Source organism: Pollicipes pollicipes, unplaced genomic scaffold (genome assembly GCF_011947565.3).
Source record: "Pollicipes pollicipes isolate AB1234 unplaced genomic scaffold, Ppol_2.1 Scaffold_4881;HRSCAF=5763_pilon_pilon_pilon, whole genome shotgun sequence".
In the NCBI taxonomy this organism is placed as follows: domain Eukaryota; kingdom Metazoa; phylum Arthropoda; class Thecostraca; order Pollicipedomorpha; family Pollicipedidae; genus Pollicipes; species Pollicipes pollicipes.
This window is the reverse complement of record NW_023596576.1, coordinates 39901965-39926100: the sequence shown is the minus strand read 5'-3', so window position 1 is coordinate 39926100 and position 24136 is coordinate 39901965. Positions and strand designations below refer to the sequence as shown.

Genomic DNA, 24136 nt, shown 5'->3' with positions numbered 1-24136 from the left:
ATAACGACACACCCTGCAGGAAACACTTTCAGACTTGCAGCCACCGGTGTCTAATGTACGCACGCATTTTTCTCCGTGTTAAAGGACTCTTCCACATTTATAAGGAGTTTTGAGCAGGGAAAACCATTTTCAAGATCATTTCCTGTCCTCAAGATCGCTCCCCGTACTTAATAGCTATGCCCTTCTTAAGGTCTGAAGCCCTCTTGCAAGAAAGGCGGCTGCGCGGAATGAGTAGAGTTCGTTATCTTCTGCCTGCTCACTAGGCTCCACTTGGCCATCCTGAGGCCATTGTTATGGACAAATGAACCTCAAGGAACCACCATGGGCACTCGGCCCACTTCAGGGAATTCATGGTTACTCAGGGCCCGCCCGGCATTAAATTAAAAGTCCCTTCAGCACACGAAAAACCTCGGCACTACCCAGGCACTCTCGGGACATTTTAGCGCGGCGGTTAAGATGAGCACCGGAAAGCCAGAGGCACACGGCCCGACTCTCCTCGATGCCCGCCGTTCCTGCCAGGGTGAGGAGTCCCATGTTCTGAATCAACATAAGAACCGCTTTTGCGTTGGGAGGCTAGTTGCTGACTCGCGAGATCCCATTTATATATTAGGAGGGCCCCGTTACGGATGAGGAGGCCCCCCTACACATCAGCAGACCCTACTCTGGAGAAGTACGCCCCATTTTATGTCAAAGAAGGCCACTGTTCTGAGTCAGGGTGAACCAATTCGGGAATGATGTGGTATTTGTTGGATTTGGATGCCCTCTTTGTGAGTTGGAATGATGCTGTTCTGAATTAGGAGGCTCTGGCACGGAAAAGGAGATCCTGTGCCAAGCCCTTTCGCGGACCTGGAAGCCCAATGCACTCGTCATAAGCTCCCTATTCGGATTTAACCATTGTTGACAATGAAGTATATGTAAAGGATGGTGAAGCACGGAACAATTCAGTAAGGGGCCACATAGCCCTGATGCTCCACCCCCCCCCCCCTTGAATACGACTCTGCCCAGAATGCCGCCTGCGAACAGGCCCCATCTTGTCCAGATCGGCCCTGGACAACAATGCCCCAACTCAGAATCCGTGGCGTTGCCCTTGGTGAAGTAGGACTGGGTTGGCTGGGCTGGTGGTAGGACCAGGAACGTAACATTGGAGTTCATTGGGCGAGAGACGTGAAAATGAAATGGATGGGAGGGAAAGCGAAAAAATGAGGGGCAAAAGAAAAGTCTTCCACTCGGCAGCCCATGGGTTCCCAGAGCTGAGTACCTCAGCACCCTCAGACAGCCGCTGGGTATCGCGAACTCTTCAGGGGCGAGACCGTCGAGACCAGGCTGAACTGCTGATGATCCGGTGCCTCCACGGCGAGGAAACCGTAACCAACTATATGAGGAGGCAGCTGAGCCGCAACGCATTGCATAACGCAAAGCTCGTATGGACGAGGCCCCGTTTCTTGCGTCTCTGTGACGGGCTACGGGGCTCAGCTTAATGGGAATGTTCCACGTTTGAAAATATGAAGCCAGCATAGAATATGATGAAATAAAATCACTTTATATCTATTGATGTCATTTAAGACAAAAGACCGCGCTTGACAGCACAATCTCTTTCTATGAAATATGTTCCTCCACACGTCATTGTTTGATTGCGCCATCATACCTTGCGCAGCAATGGTTGAGAACCAGTTGACGGCCGATATATCTGGAAATCGCGCTCACCATCACCACCTTTGAACGACTCGACAACTAAATTTGGATTGACCTTGATCGCTGCATGGCCAATAGAATGGCAGAATGTCAATGACGTAATTATGACATCATGGAAACCTGGGTGACCTCGAAAAAGTCTACTCGAAATAGTTTGCGCGTCTTCGTGGGCATGCAGCTCGGCAAATAGAAATATTTATGTCTTAAGAAGGGCGGGGCTCCGAACTGCACCGAGTGATCTCCAAGACGGTTAGTATAGTTTAAAACCCAATGCAAATGTGGAACGCTCCCTTGAAGTTGACCGGGTGCCGAGACACCACGGCCGCCTCCCCACACGTCCCAAATAACAACTGATGAGTCGCCCGGGTCCCAGAATACTGGATTGATGATTCAACCAGTCCACCGACAAGTGGGCTTGACTGCTCCCATCACCATTTCACAAATGTTATCACTTAACGGTGATTGCAGCGATGATGACCACTCATCACCAGTGTCAAGCTCTGCCGTTAAATCATTTTGATGCAACGTGTGGCTGTGTGTGTCATTGATGCTTTACAACACGCTCAGATTCTGGGGCTATATGAGGTCGACTGCTTCTCACCCATACAGGAAAGACGGGCACCGCGGGGAACTGAACCCATTCCCCTGATTTTCCAGACGCGTAGTGGTTGACGCAGAAGCGTAACCACTATCGGCACCCAAACGCCTGTGGCTGAAGCGAAGGCAAGTGATCTGCGATATGTCACCGTAACCCGTGATCTGTGATCTGTGATCTCAGATCGCGATTTGTGACCTGTGAACCGTCATCTGTAATGCACTATGATGCGTGATGATCTCCCGCAGCCCACGAAACCGCGGCGAATTATTGTGAAGGAATGAGGCGAAGCATGGAGTGTCGGCCTGAGGTGAACCTCGCGCGTACTCTGCCCACCGACCAATCGCTCGGCCTGAGGTGACCTAGCGCGTACTCTGCCCGCCGACCAATAGCTCGGCCTGAGGTGACCTCGCGCTTACTCTGCCCGCCGACCAATAGCTCGGCCTGAGGTGACCTCGCGCGCACTCTGCCCGCCGACCAATCGCTCGGCTGAGGTGACCTCGCGCGTACCCAGGCCGGCGACCGATCACGAGCTAGCACAAGCTCGCCCGGCCCGGGTCAGCCATCGCCCCAGGCGAGGCAACGCGCCCATGCGGCCACGCGGCCACGCCACTCGCCTGACCACGGCGGCGGGACGCTATTTCAGCCTAGGCCGTCAGCCGCAACAAGTGTGCCGAGCGCTGCTATGTAATCGGATTTTGTTAGAATGTCACTGGGCAGTTTCTCATCGGCTGCCCACGAATGGACCCATGATAGATCATGCAGCGCTCGTTAGAGACTGGAGCCGTGCTGAGCCGTGTCAGCGGCGCTGGATCCATGCCACAAGCGGTGTCAGTTTTAAACGAGATCTGGGCCCTGATTCGGACAACACACGAGCAGCTCGCCAGCCGGAATGTAGTGTGGCTGGCTGGAAGAGGCCTGTAGCCAAGCAACACGTAATCAATTAGTTTAGCAGCGCGTTATCATCAGGCGGTCTTCGGTGGGGGGGGGGGGGGGGAGGGGAGGGAAATGAAACAAGCGCTCGGCCAGCAATCGGCGGCCTGAGCCTCCCGTCAGGAGCGTCTGATTTTCCGCCACCTCCTCCTCACCACACAGCTGTTCCGCGGAAGAGCCCCAGGTTAGACATGCGGAGCCAGCCGCTGTCGGTGAGGGGAGGGGTGTTTTTGGGACAAGTCGGGCCACTGCCACCGGGTGGCGATGCATAGACACTTCACCTGGCTGGTCAGCATGTGCAGACTAGCTCCACGCACAGCCGGGCTACATGCAAACATTTCAGAGGCTTAACATGCTTCATGTAAAACTCATTTGAGAAGTTGGCCGAGAGACAGGGTGCACCACCAAGCTGAATGTCTCCTAGTGCACCACCGGGCTGAGTGTCTCCCAGTACACCACCGAACCGAGTGTCTTCCAGTGCACCACTAGAGCCGGTGTCTTCCAGTGTACCACCGAACCGAGCGTCTCCAAGTGCACCACCGAGCCGAGTGTCTCCCAGTGCACAACCGAGCCGAGCGTCTCCAAGTGCACCACCGAGCCGAGTATCTCCCAGTGCACCACCGAGCCACATGTCTCCCACTGTGCCACCAAGCCCAGTGCTTTCCAGTGCACCACCGGGCCGAGTGTCTACCAGAGCACCACCGAACCGGTGTCTTCCAGTACACCACCGAACCGGTGTCTTCCAGTGCACCAGTTTTCCAATAGTCGCTCGACTGCTCGTGTTTGTGCGCGGCAAAGATACGGCATTGGAGCTATCGCAGACTGCAGTAGCTCGATTTGTCTACCCCCACTCTCCGTGTAGCAGAATCATCGCTACACTTCCCACCGGAGTGCCAGTATGCGGTCATGACGACCCTGGACGACCCATCTCGAACGTTCACTGGTGGGGCCAGACTCAAGGGATTTTGAGCGAGGGAATACTTATGACCGTGCGGCTCAAATGCCGCCCACAAATGGACGGTTAAGTGCGCGGGTAGGGACACATGTGTATACTTTGCATTTGTCATGCGGCATTTCATGATACAGAGCGAGTTGTAAAAGGAATGTTCCACGTTTGCATGGCGTTTTGAACTGAAATAGCCATGTTGAGGACCTTTTGATGCAGTACACGGCCATGCTCTTTTTGAGACCCAAAACGATCTGGTTCCTGAGTTAAACGTCCGCGAAAGTGCGAAAAGGTTTCGAAGTTGTCTCGGCATTAATGACATCATAGAAACGTCATGCGATCACGGTCGTAGCAGAGGCTGTTTTCTGCTTATGGCCAAAACAGCATAGCCGCTGGTACATTCGCAAAAGCGATGATGCGGCACGTATGATACAATGCGCGGAAGATGATTGGCTGTTAGCAAGATTTCGCTGCTGAATGCGTGTCGCGAACGTAAGCGTGAGCATTTTTGGGTTGTGCGGCACTCGTCGTGAACGGGTCGTTTTTGTTTATTTTAAGGCCGCAGGTCAATGTTGTAAAAAAGAACGTCACTGTTTGCAAAAAAAATAATACGGCGCCCGAAAATCGGGCACCCTCCCGAAAGTTATGAAAAAGAAGACCCGACGGCAAATCTTTTTCCCCCGCTGGCGTTTTTTTTTTTGAAGAAACCCCTTGAGCCGCATAACCATGAACCTCCGTTGGGACCTTGTTTCGAAGGAAGATCACGGTGAAATGCGGTGTTGTGACTGAAAATCTGTGCGGAAATTGCGAGACAACCTGCAATGTGATGGTCCCGCGGGTTGTGCAAGTGTGAAATCACACGTATTTGACAAAATAGTGTGAATCAGGGCTTGAAATGAGTGTCTGGTGGTGTGTGCCAGTGGCTTGTACTGATCTTGATGTGGTGGGGAGTGTGCGTGCGAAGTTTGTACCTCTGAGAGAATATTGCTTTGGTTTCTTTAAGTCTACTGACTCCCAATAAAATGTGATGTTGATGCCTGCATCTGCCTTTATGCGTGTGTTTGAACATGACGAAGGAACGCTGGCAAACTAAGAGAAGCACTAGCACTTATGTGGCAGGGGTGTAAAAAGGCAAGGTGGTACTTCATTATGATTTTGCAAACATTTGAGCCTAGTGAGGTATTACAGCACGTAATTAATCCATTGCGTATAATCATATCAGCAATTCATTTTGGCAGTATGGGCTGGTGCTCAGTTCATCAATGCACATGCTCAGTATAGGCTCACATTATATGGCTTTGCAAAGTTGTCTTTCCGTAAAGAATTCTGAAAATGTAGAGCTGTATTATTACTGATGTACATTGTACTGTCTTCACAAATTTTGTATGCGGGCGAGCACTGCTCGTGAGTCATCTGTGTGATAGTCACTGCAACTCGTGTGAGGTGCTGGGTGATGAAAAAGGTGGAAAAGTATTTCTAGTGGTGTCGTGGATAGCACTTCATAATATTTTTATCATGATCGTTGTGTGCACTGGCAGCTTCATCACTTCCTTGCATTTTGGCCATCCAACCATACTTACATGCACTTGTCATGTCTCCAGCCTGGTGCAAGGTCAGCGAGTTTGCAGTGTCATTTCATCACATGTAAAATTTTCCTGTTATTATTTAGTGAAGCAGCCTGATGGCTGCAGCATATTGCATAACTGTGGAAGTGGAAGATGTGTTTGCATCTCTCTCACCCGCGTTTTGTGGATTCCCGAAACAGGCTGAGCAAGTGATGCCACTTATTGGTTGTCTGCTTTGTTTAAAGTGACTTGCATATCGTATGGTGTGTTTTCATATATATATATATATATATATATATATATATATATATATATGTTTCGTATCATAGTCAGTCATATGTCAGATGAGGAGTGAATACAAGAGAGGACACTTGACCCATCTTTTCACGATGGAATTTTTTATAAAAGCAACATGGATTGCAATACAAAACCATGCCATGGTTCGTTATGTCATGCCACAGTACAGCACTGAGGTAGTGTCACAGCTGTTGACCCGTGTCATTACACAATTAACCACACTGGTGATACTCTGTCAAGCCTATGAGACAGCAGCTTATAATTTATGAATGACTGGTAACAACTGATTTAACAATGCCAAAGGACTATCAACAGCAAGAATGTCATTGCACCACAATGGTTATATCAGGGTTAACTATTAATTGCATAAATAATCCTAAGCAAAAAAAAAACATTATTGGTAGCCCAACCTTACCATCTTTACCATAGCAATAGCAATGCTTTGGCAATCAATTCATAGCAACGTTACAAATCTATTAATTTTCGCATGGCACCGCATTTCCAGGTACAAACAATAAAGAAAGTAACTGCTGTGCACACCACATGATATCAATGTCAGGACTACAGCACTGCAGGCAACGATGGGTCGACAATAAAGTATTGACAAAATCATCAACAGCACAGCAGCAACAGCAGCAGCACGGCATATCGTGCTTTGATATTAATAATCTGCCATAAAAGCTGGCGACCGCTACGTTGCGTATGTCAAACAGTCCACCAAAGCTTTTCTTACAGCCAGCACCAACACAAAACATCCACAAACAAACCACCCACTAATCCTCCACTCCATACATCCTTTCGAGACGATAATGGCCAGTTGGCGTCAACTTTCGTGTGTTTTTAGGTATTCTTTAGGTCTGGCGGCCAAATGCTGCCAGGTATTGCTTCCGTCACAGAACCATTCCATGACGCCATCAAACAATGACGTAATGGGATGCATTTTTGCAAACTTTGAAATCTTGCTACTTAGCGTCGTTTTTGAACCTTGAAACCTTACCCATAGTTACAAGTAAGCTTTTTCCATCATATCTGATGCCTACCTCAGTATCTTCAAATGTGGAACATACCCTTTAATTTCGGCCGGAGCGTATGCCAAAGCAAGGCAACCATACGTACGACGTGCTATAATGAAGGTGAGACTTAATGATTCGTGCTTTTTACCGAAGAACGTCACCATCACCGACGAAGGCATGAATAAAGCCGTCCTGGAAGGTTGAAATGAACAATAATCGTTGGTAATGTACACTTATTCACTCTCTTAGGAACATCACACCTTTTGCATACAACATCCACCTCAGCAGCATGTGCGGCTGAGGGGATTGAACTGAGCAAGAGAAATGAACAGAATGGGAACGGAAGGATCGTCGTTCCGGTTAGCTCAGTTGATCGAGCTCTGTAATCGCGCAGTAATGACTAGTAATCAGAAGAACCGATCCAGATCCGAGCAATTCTAAGGAGTGAGTTCTGGTTGCGACGCGTCTATGGCTGAAATCCAAACATTATCCAATCTTTCTCAGGACTCAACAATATCTGGCGACGGTCGGATAACTGGCTACCTGGAATGTTGTGCACACGAGAACATACCAGACACAAAAACATCCGGACCATTATTTCATCCACGGACCAGACTTAAAATTTACACTTCAAAGAGGAAACGTCGAAACATGCACTTTATGGACAATATGAGAGGGCGCAAAATAGCATTTTGTGATAATTGAAAGAAGCATGTTTTCCCGGTCTCCCGCCGTGGTTACACTGATGCAGTCCCATATTTCAGCCACCACAGTGGGTCGATTATCGCCAAATGTCTCCAAAGCTTTATCCCAGCCGCACTCTGGTGAACAAAGACATTAAAAATGATCCACCGACCGGCAAAAATTCAGTAGCTCTCTAACGGGGAGACAAACCATGGAACAATGAATGTGCAGGTTTTTGAGCAAGTCTATTTCGATCACCTCATGCTCATGCGAGCACCGGGAACCAGCCTTGTTGCATCAGATCAAGCATCACCATTGGCTCTATCCACGTGAAGGTTAAAGATGATCTTAAGACTTATGACGCTCGAATTTGATGGAGCTATTTTTGAAGGTCGTGTCACACAGTGCGGTATTTAAATATTCAAACGTGGTGAATGACGCAATGTCTCGGTTTCTTTAGAAACTTCTTTGAAAATTTCGCTGTTTTCAGCATTTTGGAAAATTATGCTTAAAAACAGGATAAATCAAGCTTTAGGAGGCACTGGTTAGAAGAAAATGGCGATCCATCGTTGAAATACATGAAGCATGCTTGAAAAGGAGAGATGATTGATATCATTTCTAACCTTCAAGCGGCGCTAGTGGTCACAAAGATCGGTGCAAAAGAGAAACTGACGTAAAAACCAAGTTGTTTAAAGCACAGGAAATAACATGAATCTCGGCAGACTTTGAAGACCAAAATGAGCTTAGTCAGCCATTGAAGTAAACCCATCCAAACACCCGACGCAATATATTATGGAAAGGGCTGTTCGAGTCACAGACGGTTAAACCGGAACACCCCGATGACTCGCACCGAGTACGAGACCGGACATTAGTTTATCAGAGGTAATCAGTGCTGTCTTCAAAATGAATGCTATTGGGCAATACTGCAAAGATGATCATATAAAAAAACCGAAAGGAATTATTGCATTTTTACTAGAAGCAGAGGCAAGCAAGTCAACGGACACACTTTCAGGTCACTGAGGTCATTATGGTCTCAAAGTGATGGTCATAGGGTAGTGTAGTGGTTAACGCGTCCGCGTTAACCACTGCACGGTTGGGAAGCCAGAGGGACGAGATCGATTCCCCTTGGTGCCACCCTTCTTGCCAGGGTGAGAGGCAGGTAACGCCATATAACCGCAGCAGCTGAGTGCGTCGCAAGACCCCAATGACACACACGCACAACAGACAACAAAATGATGCTCATGATGTTCGCTATGAAACGGAACTTCATGATATTCGGCAGTCGGAATTACACCTCGTCAAAATCTGTGGCCATGGTATTCTGAGTCCGTTTTCCCCGGAAACTGAAAACCTACCCGTGTTTTTTTTTTGCTTATTGATGTTCGAGTTAAGAAATAAATAATTATCAAGTTGAAGATAATCCTTTACCCACTTAACAATGATGTTTTAGAGACGTTGAATAGCATGTTTCTCAGCTTTCGCCATAGTCGATTGAATTTTGTGCAGGTCATGTTGCAACAAAAGCTGCATTGAAACTTTATCTCCTTTCATATGTGGCGCGTGAAGTGAGGCATTGCTGATAAAGGACAGCATATCGTGTGTTGCGCGGTGATATCCAGCATCTAGGTGCGCGCCGAGCGTCCCATTTGGTGAAGTAGCAAGGGCCCGGCGGGCGCACGGGAGCTCCCTCTCTTTGGAAAAATGTGTTTTTGAAGATATTTAGCATACAAAAGCAAACTACCAATCGTAAAAGAAATGTGCGCGCAGCGCAAGATAACCTGCATGTTTTGCCGCTGGCTGATTGTGGTAAAGTTTCGGTACTTGGAAAGGTGCGTCCGTTTTTTATAACAAGCCCTTGCACCGGCCAGAATGCGTCGAACGCGCTGACTCTAAGCCTCTGTGATCGCCAAACCTCTACTTACTACCAGTTTTATCATCATGCTTTCCGCGAACCTCTGCCGTTCGAAGTTTGGAAACAGCAGGGGAGGGGGGGGGGGGGGGCGCAACGATCCTCTTATCAGTCCGCGTTAGTGGAAAGAGGCCGATCAGGGCGAGAGGAGATAAAATTTAACGTAAGCGTTCCTGGTAAAGCCATTATTTCCAACTTGACCAGCGCTATGTAATCAAGCGCAATCTGATTTTCTTTGTGATAGTCATTCACATTTTATCGTACCATCAGTTTTAACTAAGATGGCTGTTGACAAAGCAACAAAATCGAAGCGAATAAGCGGCGATAAATTAAATACTCTCCCCCAACGCTGCCAAGACAAAACTTGACAGCGGTGTGAGCCTTGTCGGGGCATGTCAGTTTTTTAAATAAATCTTTGCGGCAACCAAAGCGCGTTGAACGCACTGATTTAAGTCCCTGTGATCGCCATACTCGCCAGCTTCCCACCATTTTCCTATTACGGTGCTTTCCGTGAGCCTCTGCCTGTTCTGAGTTTGGAAACGGTAGGGAGGGGAGCGGTCGCATCGATCCTCCCATCAGTTCGCGTTATGGAAAAAGGCCGATCAGGACCAGAGGTGAATAACGTTTTGCATAAATGTTCCTGAGACAGCTACTATTTTCAACTGATGAACCTTATGTAATCATGATCAATCTGATTTTCTTTGTGACAGTCATTCACAATTTATCGTGCCATCAGTTTTAATTAAGATGGCTGCTGACAAAGGACCAAAATCAAGATGAAAAAGCAGCAATTAAGTGTAAAACTTGCTTCCAACGTCCGCCAAGACAAAACTTGACAACGGTGTATGCAGTTGTCAAGGCATGCCGGTTTTTAAAAATGAGCCCTTACAAGCGGCCAAAGCGCGTTGAACGCACAGATTTTTAGCTCCCGTGATCGCCATACTCTCTGCTTTCCACCATTTTCCTATTACGGTGTTTTCCGCGAGCCTCTGCCATTCTAAGTTTGGGAAACAGCGGGGAGGGGGCGGTCGCATCGATCCTCCTATCATTCTGCGTTATGGAAAATGGCCGATCAGCGCGAGAGTAAATAAAATTTAACGTAAATGTCCCTGGGAAAGCGTTATTCTCAATTAACCAACTCTACGTAATCATGCTCAATCCCGATTTTCTCCGTGACGTTCACAATCTGTCAAATGACATTCACAATCTATCACGTTATCAGTTTCAGTTAAGATGGCTGTTGACAAAGCGGCAAAATCGAGACTGCAGAGTAGCGATTAATTGTAAGACTGGCTTCCAACGTTAACAACAAAAAACTTGACAACGATGTGTGCGTTGTCAAAGCATAGCCGTTTTTTATAATTAAGTCCTTGCAGCGGCGAAAATGCGTTGAACGCGCTGATTTTAGCCTCTGAGATCGCCAAGCCCTCTTCTTCCTACAATTTTCCTACTATGGTGTTTTCGCAAGCCCCTGTCCGTTCAAGTTTGGAAACGGCAGGGAGTAAGGCCGGTTGCATCGATCCTCCCATCAGTCCGCGTTATGGAAAAGGACCAATCAGGGCAAGAGTGAATAGAATTTAACGTATGTGCTCAATCTGATTTTCTGTGACATTCACCTAGCACGTGTTTGTTTTTAGTCCAGATGCCTCTTGACAAAGCTGACAAAATGGAGACGCACAAAGTAGCGGTGAAATGTAATACTTGCGTCCAACGTCACCACGATACAGCTTGACAACGGTATGTACGTTGGCAATTTAAAGATAAAAAATCGGAAACCCTCTCACAGCATTTCATAGACACTCATCGCTCGCTCACTCCGGTATCCGTTTCTTCAATGCCGAAATAGACAGCGTCCACAGTAAGTCTTGCAGTCAGTTCCAGACGGCGAAGTTATATCGAGCAAGAAAGCCAGCAGTCATTATCAAGACGGCAATGACGCGCTCAATCTGGTATACATCGCTATTCAGAGATTTTAGCCCCTTTACGACCTATAATTAAGATACAATATAATGCAGAATCTTCGTTAAAATGAACGAATGACTGGAATACTTACTTTCATAATATTCTACCACTTATTCTTGCTGAGCGGGCGTAAAAAATGCGATATATATCTATATATATATATATATATATATATATATATATATATATATACAAACCAGGATTTAGCCTCTGCCATCTAGCGGGGGACACACATTCAGAAATATCTGTTGACGCAGCTTCGTACTGTTCTCAGGTCGGTAGTTCGCCAAATGAAAACACCTGGTTTTGGGCCTAAAGCGAATCCTTGGGTCACTCGACCCTAGTCTTCATTGTCGATGGGAATGCTTTTCGTCGTCCATGTACAAGAAACCTTAACAATTTAGTCTAAAACGTTTCCTAATCGTATTCTTTCAAAAAGCATCACGAACCTGAGGTCTCAAAACAAGATTTTCAGGCCGTAAACATGTAGGACAACGGAAAGATAGCTGTTTCTGTGTTTTGTCTGTCGAAACACAACGACCTCAAAAGCTGCAGCAATTGCGTGGTCCTTATATAGCATTCGTCTCCACAGATGTGGGGATATATGTGAGTAGCGGCCATTTTAGGGTAGCAGTGCTTTGGAAGGTAAAACAAAAATGACTCCATAAGCCGTCAAGAAAGTTCGGCTGTTATCGAGCAACTCAGAGCATAAAACACACTCAGCACATACAAGATGACATGTATATATATATATATATATATATATATATATATATATATATCAGTCATGTTTATCTGACCATGAAATATCACTGATTCTGTCAATATCAAGTGGTGTAGATATACCAATATCATTGGCAGCTTCCTTTTAATGCAAAAAATGTATGCTCACACACTTAAGTTCAGAAAAAAACTGGACCTCAATGCACCGATGGGAGGCGATACCCGAATCAACAGACTTTGAAATGGTAGGTCGCACTGTCACTTTTATACAGAGCTTACAACTGCGAAGACTTTCAAAGCCCCCGGCGTGATTCATAGGTCATCTGAAAATCCAGAAAATCCATTTCTCGTAACTTTGCAACCATGCTTATATTTCTTACGTGTTTCGCAAGCTTTGAAATCTCATTAACATGCCTCGCAAGATTTGATACCTTGCTCACATTTCTCGTTCTTTATGTGTGTTTCTTGTTGGCCAACTACCAGTGATTGTAGCTAATTTACTTGAAACTGGAAAATTTTGAAGTTTTCGAAACCACCAGATTTCACAAAGATATGACTGTTTACTTGGCGAAGCGCGGCTAAAACCGCGGAAGACTTCAATTCCACAGGAGTACACTGTTGGGGCTCCGCGTCAGCTATCACTCACGTTCTTGGGGCTGGCGAGGAGGGGTAAGTGTTTGTCCTTGCCATCTCAAAACGAGGCAGCTAGCGAGACTTATGGAGTCATGTTTTTAGTCGATTTAAGCTTAATCGGGTATAATCGCTTCTAGTTTGCAAATGACGTCCACCATTCGATTGGGCGAGTTAGGGAAGTTTGGGTCCCTTTTGAAGTAACAAGTTGAAGCCACATAACGGGCTCATTATGCAAGGGGAATGTAGCGAACGTAGCTGTGCAACTGGCTAAATTACCGAATAGCCGTTCTTTTCATTTTTCCTGCTTAGCCTTATTATGTATGGCCTATTCCCATTTACAACACAACACAAATTACTTCAGTTACAGTGAAGTGAGCGTGGCAAAGGATACATGGGTCACCATAGGATAGGCAACAGTGTGGAGAAATGCTTCATTATCAGTGCGGCAACATGCTAGAGTCGAGCTTGACTATTGTAAGAGGAGAGAAATGAGCCGCCCACGTCTTTTTCTCTCGGAGACAAACATGACTGACAACTGATGTAAATGTGCCCGCATTTGTTTTGCCTAAATGTGCTTTATCACTAGATAATCATAACAAAACGATAATAAAGTGATTGGCTTGCAGACTCTGTGGCGAAGAATGAGAAGGTTGCGATATTATCAAAGTAAGAAATAAATCGTGTTCAAATATTGGAAAGTTAGGCACAGAAGCAGCTTAGTTCGGTGATGTCGACCGTCCAACTCATTGCATGGCTGACTCTAAAGGGAAGAAACATCTTCACACAACATTTGTCAACAAAGTGGAGTGAAAACAACATTCTGTCTAACAAGGTATCTTGGGTGACCCGCTTCACATGCAGTCGAACTCTCTCCATTTCACCTTACTAGAGCTAAACTTCTACACATTCAGGTGATTTGCTGAGTCAAAATCTATTGAACAATGCGGGCTAGAACCGCACCGCCATACCTCTTGACTTGTCACTGTCTGCTGAAGTAAAATGCTCAGAAAAGGAGGGTGTGCGGCAGACAAATCATGCCTCCAAAGTCCAGATCATGTCTTACAAACAACGAGGACTTTATATATACCCATATATAAATATAACTTTTGATAGATTTAAAGGGATAGAGGTGGTCAATAGAAAGACATGAAGAGCATCTCAGTTTCTGAGCTGAACTGAACGTGACGACTTTAAAACGTTGCTTGCATTACATCCGGGAAGAAAAACGATTTAGTTAGGGAAAACGCTACTCAAAGATACGCTAATGGAAGCAAAGGCTATAAGTCACACAGGAAATGGCTATGCCAAAACACATTAATCATATTCAGCAGAACTGGTGGATTAAGGAAGACAGAGAGGTCACTTAGCCCCGTCAACACCAAAAATATTGTGGTGAATCCAATACCGCCAAGTGGAAAGCAATGACCAACAACACGAATTTATCCCCTCCCCTAATTCTAACAATGTGCTCCACAGCCACTAATAGAACACGAAAACTGAACCACGTTTTCTGACGGCACATTCCAGCTAAAAGCCACCTAGGTCAATGACCTGATATTATTTGATTTTGAGCCTACGCATGCCGTGTTATATTAGATAGCGATAAGACAAAAAAAAAACCTGCAAGTGTAATGCCGTTGGCGCAAATGGCTCTACAACTATTCCAACAAATGACATGGCTGGCTAATTGCGCATACCAAACAAGACAACCGTTAGCATAGCTGGTGAATGTGTGGATTATACTCCCCAAGAATGTCGTTTATGTTTCTCCTGAAGAGTTGTGCTGCCAAACGATTAATGATGCAGGTACGCATGACAAACCATCGAACGCCGAATGGAATACTTTGAATTGTGAGTTGTGCTGCCAGGCGATTAATGATGCAGGCACGCATGACAAACCATCGAACGCCGAATGGAATACTTTGAATTGAAATGCATTGGACAGCATTCGTGTCATAACTTACATTTGCACTGCACACCAGCTCTGAATCACAGCTTACCAAATCGCATAATAATTTCCATATCAGGTTCTCCATGGACCATGGGTAAAACATTATACCGATGTGTGAACAATACCTCGCCTGTTTGCGTTCATAAATGTATAACAAGCTCGCAACGCTTCTGCAGGTCCACACAATGCTCGTTCTGTATCCACAATGAAGGGCTGGAGCTTCCTTGGGAGAACAGACAAGTACCACCACGAGAACAAAACATGTACCGGTCACAACAAACTACTTAATGACATCCCTCCTTCGCATTTAAACACAGCTTTCAGTTTGCAATGCTCGTAGAGAAGAACAGCCATTTGTCACACAGCATCTCGGCAGGTGACAATCCCACTCGCTGGCCATGCCAGACAGATCGTCGGCGACTGCCCGCCCTTCCTGCCTTACCTCATCTCGTTATTTGCCCTGCGCACGCCACTGGCGCGGGCTCCACTAATGGCCCGGAGCAGCAATAGCAATCTGGCCGGGCCGAGCGGGCCGCTCATGCCTCATCCCCGCCGGGTCGGCCCTGATCGCCGGGCGAGCGATGTGCTGATTACCGTATTGGTATCCAAGGGGTAAACACCTGCGGGCCGCGGACGGCCATGACCGGCGGCTGACGACCGCCCGCCCGCCCACCGGCGGCGGGTGCCATGCGGGGCAGGCGGGGGAGGGGGAGGCAGATGAGCGGCGCTGAATCGACGAACAGGCGCCCGGGGGAGCATCAGGTTGGCAGGGGACGGTAGGGGGGGGGGGGGCGATCATGCAGCAGACCAGACGGCGAGGGAAGCATCAGGTTGCTGGCCTGGTCGATGACGTGGGAGGGCGCGGGGTTGTCAATGATCCTCCGCCGCCCATCTCCATCAGTGATTTGTGGTGCGAGGGAGGGGCGGACCAGGACCTGCTCTGACTCCAGGGATCGTGATGGAGGCTCTAACAGACACGGTGGTGACGGTCAGGATGGGAGTCGGAGCGCTGCGGTCCGCTGACAGTACTGGTGGAGGACAGCGGGCCCCGAACGCTCGAGTACGCCACCCTAATTCTCTGAGGCCGGAGCCTGTGACAATGAATGCTGGAAGCTGTGAGTTCGTGATGGTAGCGCGCCGAAACCTTACGTCCATGACTGCGAATCCCGAAGGCTGTGGATTCGTAACAATGGACTGTTGAACTGCTTTAATCTATGACATTGGGTAATCTTTCATATTGGGTGGCGTCCTGAAGCCGGCAGTCTTGTAAGTGGCTGTCCCAAGCCCGCGAGCCCACGACACATCGGTCACCGGCGCTGCTCAGTTTGCGGCAGCGTGGTGCGATTACAGCCCTAATGCTGTCGATCAGGGGCGGTATGTTCGGCATCTGGTCTGCAGCGGCGGAACCCTCAGGCCGTACGTCCGCCAGAGTGGAACGGTGTAAACGACAAAACGGCGAGTGCGTCTCAGTGTGCTCCCGACACCGTAACTCCTTGTCTTGGAGGCCGCGAGCTCGCGCTAGTGAACCCATGGTGACTGTGCCGCGTCACTGAGCTCGCGGAGGCCGCGAGTTTGCGTCAGTGGGCCCACGGCGGCCGTGCCGCGTCACTGAGCTCGCGGAAGCCGCGAGCTCGCGTCAGTTGGCCCGCGGTGGTCGTGTGCCCCCGTGAGTGCGCTTACGGACGGCGTGAGTTCGCGTCAGTGGGCCCGCGGCGGCCGTGCCGCGTCACCGAGCTCGCGGAAGCCGCGAGCTCACGGAAGCCGCGAGCTCGCGTCAGTGGACCCACGGCGGCCGTGCCGCGTCACCGAGCTCGCGGAAGCCGCGAGCTCACGGAAGCCGCGAGCTCGCGTCGGTGGGCCCACGGCGGCCGTGCCGCGTCACCGAGCTCGCGGAAGTCGCGAGCTCGCGTCAGCGGGCCCGCGGCGGCCGTGCCGCGTCACCGAGCTCGCGGAAGCCGCGAGCTCACGAAAGCCGCGAGCTTGAGTCAGTGGGCCCGCGGTGACCACGAGTCCACCGTGACCGCGAGCTCGTGACGGTGAGCCCGTGCTGACCGCGGTCCGCGTCACCCGTGATGCGGCGCTATGGATCGGTGACGGCGGCGAGCGGCGCCGGTCCGTGCGGGCCCGGCCGGCTGTCGGCGCCTGTGACGCCACCGCCGCCAACCGACCTGGGTATTGATTCGCGCCAGATGCACGGCACGGGCCGGCCGCGGCGCGCCGCCAGTGCAGACACGGGCGCCTCGATGGCCGGCGACGCGCCGCGGCCGCCGAGCAGCGCGCAGATATGGCCCACCAGCCGGCCAACAGCAGCAAGGTGAGGCCGCCGCGCATGGGGACGGCGGGGATCACTGGTGTGTAGCACGCCTGGCGCCTGTATTCGTGAATTCCGTTGGACTGAAGACAGGGCAAGATGTAATGGCATCGCGGTAATACTTTCGTGGCTCAGATCCGCTCCTGGATGCCAATCTTTCCAATTACTACGATGTTTACCGTGCGAAATAGATAGGCACGTTAGCTCACCAGGCAGGCAATATACCATACTTGGTCCAAGGCGACAAATGCATAGCAGCTTGATGAAGTTCAAACATTTGAATCGCATTGGGATCACAAAAAGTGTACTGATTACTACTTTTCTGGAACCAACATAGCATTATTAGTGGTCATATCAGCTCTTAAACTCCTCCAAAATCCACATCAACTGACATTTTGTGCCTTGCACGATTTTCATCGGCAGCAGCCCTATATACTTCAAAGAGATTGTAATGAAGGTTCATGAAAATAGTACTATCATCTGCAGGCCTTCCGCATAACTTATGCTGACGCGAAACTACAGAATTCTTGCATTTTAAGTGCAAAAGAGAAGACAGACCAATAGAAAGACAGATGTTTAATCAATATGGAGCGCATCCTACAACGCTCTACGCGCTGAATTCCAAGCGAGCTTCCGTTCGGTCCAACACTTCTAAATGAGCGGCTAGACCAGCGTTCTGCTCGGTGACGCGCTAATTACTGCAAATTTTACACAACGCCACGCGCATTGGGCTGACTATACGGGATCAAATAGCCGTGGTGTGGTTAAAATATATGACATATTTGGTGCTGCGGTGCTGGCGGTCAGACTGAGCCCCGACCCGTGGCGCTCGAGCGGCGGTCAGACTGAGCCCCGACCCGTAGCACCCGAGCGACAGTCAGACTGAGCCCCGACCCGTGACGCTCGAGCGGTGCTCAGACTGAGCCCCGACCCGTGGCGCTCAAGCGGCGGTCAGACTGAGCCCCGACCCGTGGCGCTCAAGCGGCGGTCAGACTGAGCCCCGACCCGTGGCGCTCAAGCGGCGGTCAGACTGAGCCCCGACCCTTGGCGCTCAAGCGGCGGTCAGACTGGGCCCCGACCCGTGGCGCTCGAGAGGCGGTCAGACTGGGCCCCGACCCGTGGCGCTCGAGCGGCGGTCAGACTCTCAATGCTGCGGGACTTTGACAGTACCTGGAAGTGCTTTCCGCACGACTTCATGGAAAGTCGATGCCAGCCCATACTTACCAGTCCCAGTGCGTCCAGCCTGGTGCCGTCCCCGGAATCCATGCCATATTTTTATACGATGCCACATCTTTAATACCTTCATTGATTGGGCGCGTGTGCGCTGTTTGCGTGATAAGGCTGGGATGAGGAGCGAGCATGCCCGCTTACATGTTCCACCATTAAATGACGAATACATACACGAGTGATGTATGCATCGTCTGGTGTCTTGGCGGAAAATCATGCGGCAGTTTCAACCAAGGGGCGGCAGACGAACTTTTGTAACGGGTCGCTGGGTGATGCATATTGCATAACGCAAATAAATCTGGATTTGTTTTCGTTTCCAGGTGCTGCGTGAGGATATAGCGTAGTAAAATGCACACAAGGCCAGCCTCGTGTGCCACCGTGAGGCATTGGCGAGACCCATGTACAAAATGACCGGGAGTTTTCACTCTGCTCTTGATGGTGCATCAGTTTGCACTTGTCAAGATGAAGTACGCCAGGTATAACACATTTAAACCACATACGGGATGTTTGCAATCATGCGTTTTAAATATCACATAAGTTATGTAAAGTTTATAACAATAAACACAAGTTGACGTGACACAACATTGTGCTATGTAAATCTTAAGCTGAAGTTACCACAACACTAAACTACATAGAATGAAATTAATCCATCCTGCTATCCAGCGTCTACCGCAACCTAAGTCAGAGCGGCCTTGCACTGGAGCGGAGGCGCTGAGCCCCGCAGGATATGACGCGCGACAGATGAGCGCTCTGGGGACGATGCATGACGCTCTGGGGACGATGCATGACGTTTGATCGCGCCGGGGACGATGTACGTCAGACCGCGCCTGACTGACGCCCCCGGCCATCGGTTGCACTCCTGCGATGGGGAGGGGGAGGGGGAGGGGAGGGGGAGGGAAAGGGTGGCAGTGGCACAAGTGCACCGAATCTAGGTACGCGTGCATGAAATTTGGACATCACATTCCGTGAGGGAATGCTTGAAGAAAGCATGCACTCTGGTGACACTTCAAATCGCAAATCCACAAGCGTTCCTTTCCGAAGACTAGGATCCGTGGTGTGGCTGGAGGGTGGCAAGGTCGCATTCCCCGACCTACTCAATCGTGAGAACTACACTGCAAAAATTGGCTTTGTATGTGTCGTTGAACGTGTAAGTTGAAATGCTTCTTCCAATTCGTCCCTGTGATATTCATAATTGGGCTGACGTGCTTAGAATTCCGTCAGTTTCTAAGGACGCCGCCTTATCCGACATAATAGCAGCTGTCATCATTCATGCAACTCCATAGTTTGCATTGTGGTCTATATGTACAGGTCTTGTTTGGCTGTTCATGTTCACATGGCTTTCATGTTTTTTTCCATGTATGTCTTTACACTCAAGAAATTTTCGTATATTGTGTTCAAAGCGTATCTATGCCATGCTATCTTCAAAGCCAATGTGTTGTAAACGTGAAATGTGTCATTTGATTGAGATGACAACATGCTTTAGGTTTGAACACCTATGAACCCAAATAAAGGGATAAACAGTAACCTGTCACCTTTCTAAAAATGTGATGTTCATACCATCAGTGAAACCAACGATCGTAACACGAGCTTTTTTAGTTAACACGTAACGCTAGTGAATCAAGTTCTGCATACGCTTTTTCATATTTACCACTCGCCTTGACATCCAAGTGTGGGTTTCGGACAGCGTTATGCAGGCCAACGACGGAACGCGCCATGGGTTCGCCAATACCTGAGAAGACAAATGGATTGCGTTGACTGGAGTTTAGGAGTGATGAGGTTGTCACCGGTGCACACTGGGACAGTCCCTGTTGAAAACGCGGAAGCAGGTTAACACCTACGATCTGATTGCGAGCCAGTCCGATACAGCAGCCACGGCATGAGGACGGAGTACCTTAAGTGGCACGTTTTGCTTGAAGGTGGGTAATTTACATCTTGTGACTCGGTAGTCATATGTCCACCCACAGAATTGACTCAAACACTTCATCTGTCAATCCGAGCAATATGTTTACAAATAATGAGGTCCTTTATCTGATGTCTGCGAAATAAAAATACTTTCCGTAATTTAGCATAATAGCGATATATGCAATAAAACACATATGTCAGACACTTTGTTATGAGTGAACCACAAAGCTGAGAGTATCCTGGAGGGACGCTGCCTCCTATGGGGCACATTGCTAAAACCATGATGAATTCGATGATTCAGTGCCTCATGACTTTTTATAATCACGATTTAAAGCTCCACAAAGAATTGCTTACCACAAAACACCCATATATTCTAGCTGAAAGAATCGGAAATGCTCAACGCTATGGCATGTAAGACCTTCGTGATCGCAAAAGGCGCATTGAAGGCATTTTCAAGTACAGCGTAATTGTTATGTGTGTTACACTTACCAAGCCCAGACGGTTGCAGCGTCGAGCAATGGGGTTGTCAAGTAAAGACCGGTGCTTTGAAAAATACGATGAGGCTGTGGAGGGAAGTTTCAGCCCGAAAGCCAAGCGCAGGGCCCAGAAAATGTTTTTGGGGCACAGGAAGCGCGCTACACGAGAGCTTAAGTCGTTTTTGCGTAGCGAACGCGTGACCTAAATGTTTGCTAATTTTGCAGATGCGGATTCTGTGGAAATATTCATCCAGAGCACTTGCCTTAGACCCCAAATTGTTGCTCTGCGTATTTCGCCTATTCTTCAATTTGCGAACTTCCATACGTACTCAGGCTACACCTAACACTTATGTTCTGTGCTTCATTATCCAACGACAGGCTGGCAGGGTATCCCAATGTATTCTAAAAGTATGTGTATTAATTATACCTTCCTTCCTTACCCTGCAGAAAAGGATCTCACCCCTATTGCGTCACTGCAATAAATCACTGCCCGACACTAACTGCCACAACAAAACCAATGAAGACAGCAAGGAAATTCGCTGCCAAACAATATTACAGAAAGTGTTGATCAGAAGCAATTAATGAAGGTATCATATGAATAAAGATCGGTCGTCCATTTGCCTCACTTTAATTCCCAAGCGCTGCATAAACTATTGTTGTTGTACACTGTTGCGTAAAGTACCATGGACTACTGTCTGCGTGCGTTGTATATGACAGCACGATGGCGCGGCAGAGGGCGCAATGAACGGACCTACCAGCAAGTGACGTAGCTTCACTGTGCAGTCTCCAGTATAACTGGTTTGAAGGATTTTTGTTGTTGGAATATCTGATGAAGGCACGGGGGTTGATGTGCGCCGCCGGAAAGCAATCTCACCGTTCGCGGAAGTGGTAACAATTTTTTTAGATTTTATTGGTATTAAACTTTTGTGTTGCCAGACTGTCGCATTCATCGAGCAAAGTACATATGCTCGTATTCTGTGGCAATATAGGTCAGGTAATATAGGTCAGGTAATTCCGAGTGAGACAAATCAAATACAAAGCTTACGTAATTAGGCTATGTGTCGTGAGTAAACTTCGTGTGCCTTGGTGTATGTCGCGATCGCGTAATGTTCAGTATATCTGAACGCAATTAAGTGACAACTGAGTAGTCAGTGTATCAGTGATGCAGTCTTTTCAGTGTGCTGTAACTTCTAGTCTGGTTTCACTGAGGCTCCGTGCGCCAATGCGCGAGCTTCACTTGGTTACAGAGTTTTATCTGGCGTGTGTCAGAAACGAATAGAAAATACAAATGTCTCAAGAGTTCTTATTTATCCACCGGCGATGGCATTAGTTCCACGACCAAATCTTTGTTAATGCCAACGTTGGATTGAAGACGGGCACAGCGAGCTAACCCCATTAGGTGAAGTTCATTGATGTTTCGATGGAGGTAAACAAGCTAAATTAAAAATAACCGATAGCATCGGTCGGCAACAGCTTTAATAAATTAATTTTACTGAACTTTGCTGAATGGAAGTCTCAGTGTCATTGGCCAAAATACAACCAAGATTTTGACGAATATATTCATCTAGTGGTGCAAAATTGGAAACAAGCTTTGCGCTGCGAATAAAACACAACTGACATAGCACCAATCATTGTCTGTTTGGTGACAAACTCAGTTCAACATCAACCAGCCGGACACCTTGTAGCTTTAGAGATTGTGCCCGGCCCAACCAAGCACGATTTTGTTGGGTTGATATTTCTTGACGTGTAGGTTTAAATGTGACGATCGGTCGGACCATCATAGTGCTTCTAGCACGCAACAACACAATTCCTTCGGCATTGGGGTGTAAGGCTAAGGCTCTCATAAAGCCTGTCTGATCAGGCGGCATATTTCTGCAATGTTTTGACAGGACCACTACATAAACACGCGTCCGGATGGCCGGTTGAATGCCCTCCGCTCGTCTGGGGGTGGGGGAACAATTTAACTCCTTGAAGATTCAAAAACTGAGAGGGTTAGAGACACCACATTCACAGGGTGGTTGGGCTCTATTTATCTCACTTGTGCCAAAATTCGATGTTACAAGGTCATCACCTTGGGTTCAAATAAGGTCAGACAAGGTTAAACTCCAGATTAGTGTCTTAAGTGCTCCCAGACCTTATACAACCGCCACCAAACTAAAAACATGTTATAAGCAATGGCCCCTGGTGTTCGACTGAGTTCAGGGATCTTGTTTGACCTTTACAAGGTCAAGGTGACCAAATACCCACGAGATTGCCTCTTTTTTGCCATTCTAAAAGGCCTCAGGAATCATGCTAGGCAGTAGCTTTCGACAACAAAAATTGTCTATCTGCGTCATTTGAGATCAGTGACCAACTTTGACCTTTAAAATGTCTATGAAAGTACGTGAGTTGTCAAGCGCATTTGTAAAGAACAATATGCATGCAAACGAGACGGAAGTAATAGCCTTATTCCTCCGAGAAAGCGGAGCGGAAAACGCACGATGAGTCTGTTGTTTGGCGCCTGTAGGCATACATGTCACATCTGGGTAACACATGCAGGGAAGGATATACACGATACATGAAAACGGCTGTTAGGCGAAGTCGAACGTTTCGTTCAGGGAATCATCGTGCAATTTTCCCTAACCGACCCATGGGTGCAACTTCAGGTGCCGACCCATGGGTGCGCCTGTAACAGATCGGCAAACAGCGAGTGGAGATGCAAAATTTTATCGTAAAAATATGCTACAAGATGCTTTCACATTGCCTCATACCAACCCCAGCCACAAAACGATGCGTCCTTAGCTGAGATGAATCGGGATATCAAAACTTGGCAGCCACACAATCCAGCTTGGCTATAAATATTTCCGTTGCCGCCCGCAAAGACGCCAACTACTCAAAATTCAGTCAATTCGCGGTTTAGAATTGCCGGACTACGGCAGGCACCAAGCCAGCTACGACTCACAAAATGGGTTTCCATGCTGAAAATAACCCATCTTCTTTATACCAGGAGTCACTGGTACGAAGTTGATATTAAGTAATGTTTAGGATGTATCGTGAGCGTACTTGCGTTTCATAAAGTGGCCATTGTCACGGATGAATAACATTATTAAATCCGCGAGCCACACAACTGACAAAAACTCCAACTCCGTGTAGGAATGCACTCAAATACCCCCCAGTTAGCATTCATTCAAGCTCCCACATCCTAACACCCAATGCGCGACAGGTAATGTGTCAGGGGCTCATCGATCGCAAGCCCCCATGGCCACATACCTTGATGGCCGCACCGGGCTTCCGCTGCAAATACACCGACCGCAGCAGTGAAGTCAATTGACTTTGGC

The 24136-nt window shown here is 48.2% G+C and overlaps 1 protein-coding gene across 1 annotated transcript in view; it reads left to right on the top strand.

The window, feature by feature from the left end:
- The first annotated feature begins 17186 nt into the window (after positions 1–17186).
- Positions 17187–24136, top strand: part of LOC119101114 (uncharacterized) — a 40878-nt gene continuing 33928 nt past the window's right edge. Inside the window, exon 1 of the mRNA XM_037224385.1 lies at positions 17187–17217. Within this exon, the coding sequence (XP_037080280.1) occupies positions 17188–17217 (30 nt within the window). The 5' untranslated portion in view covers position 17187. The remainder of the gene's footprint in view (positions 17218–24136) is intronic.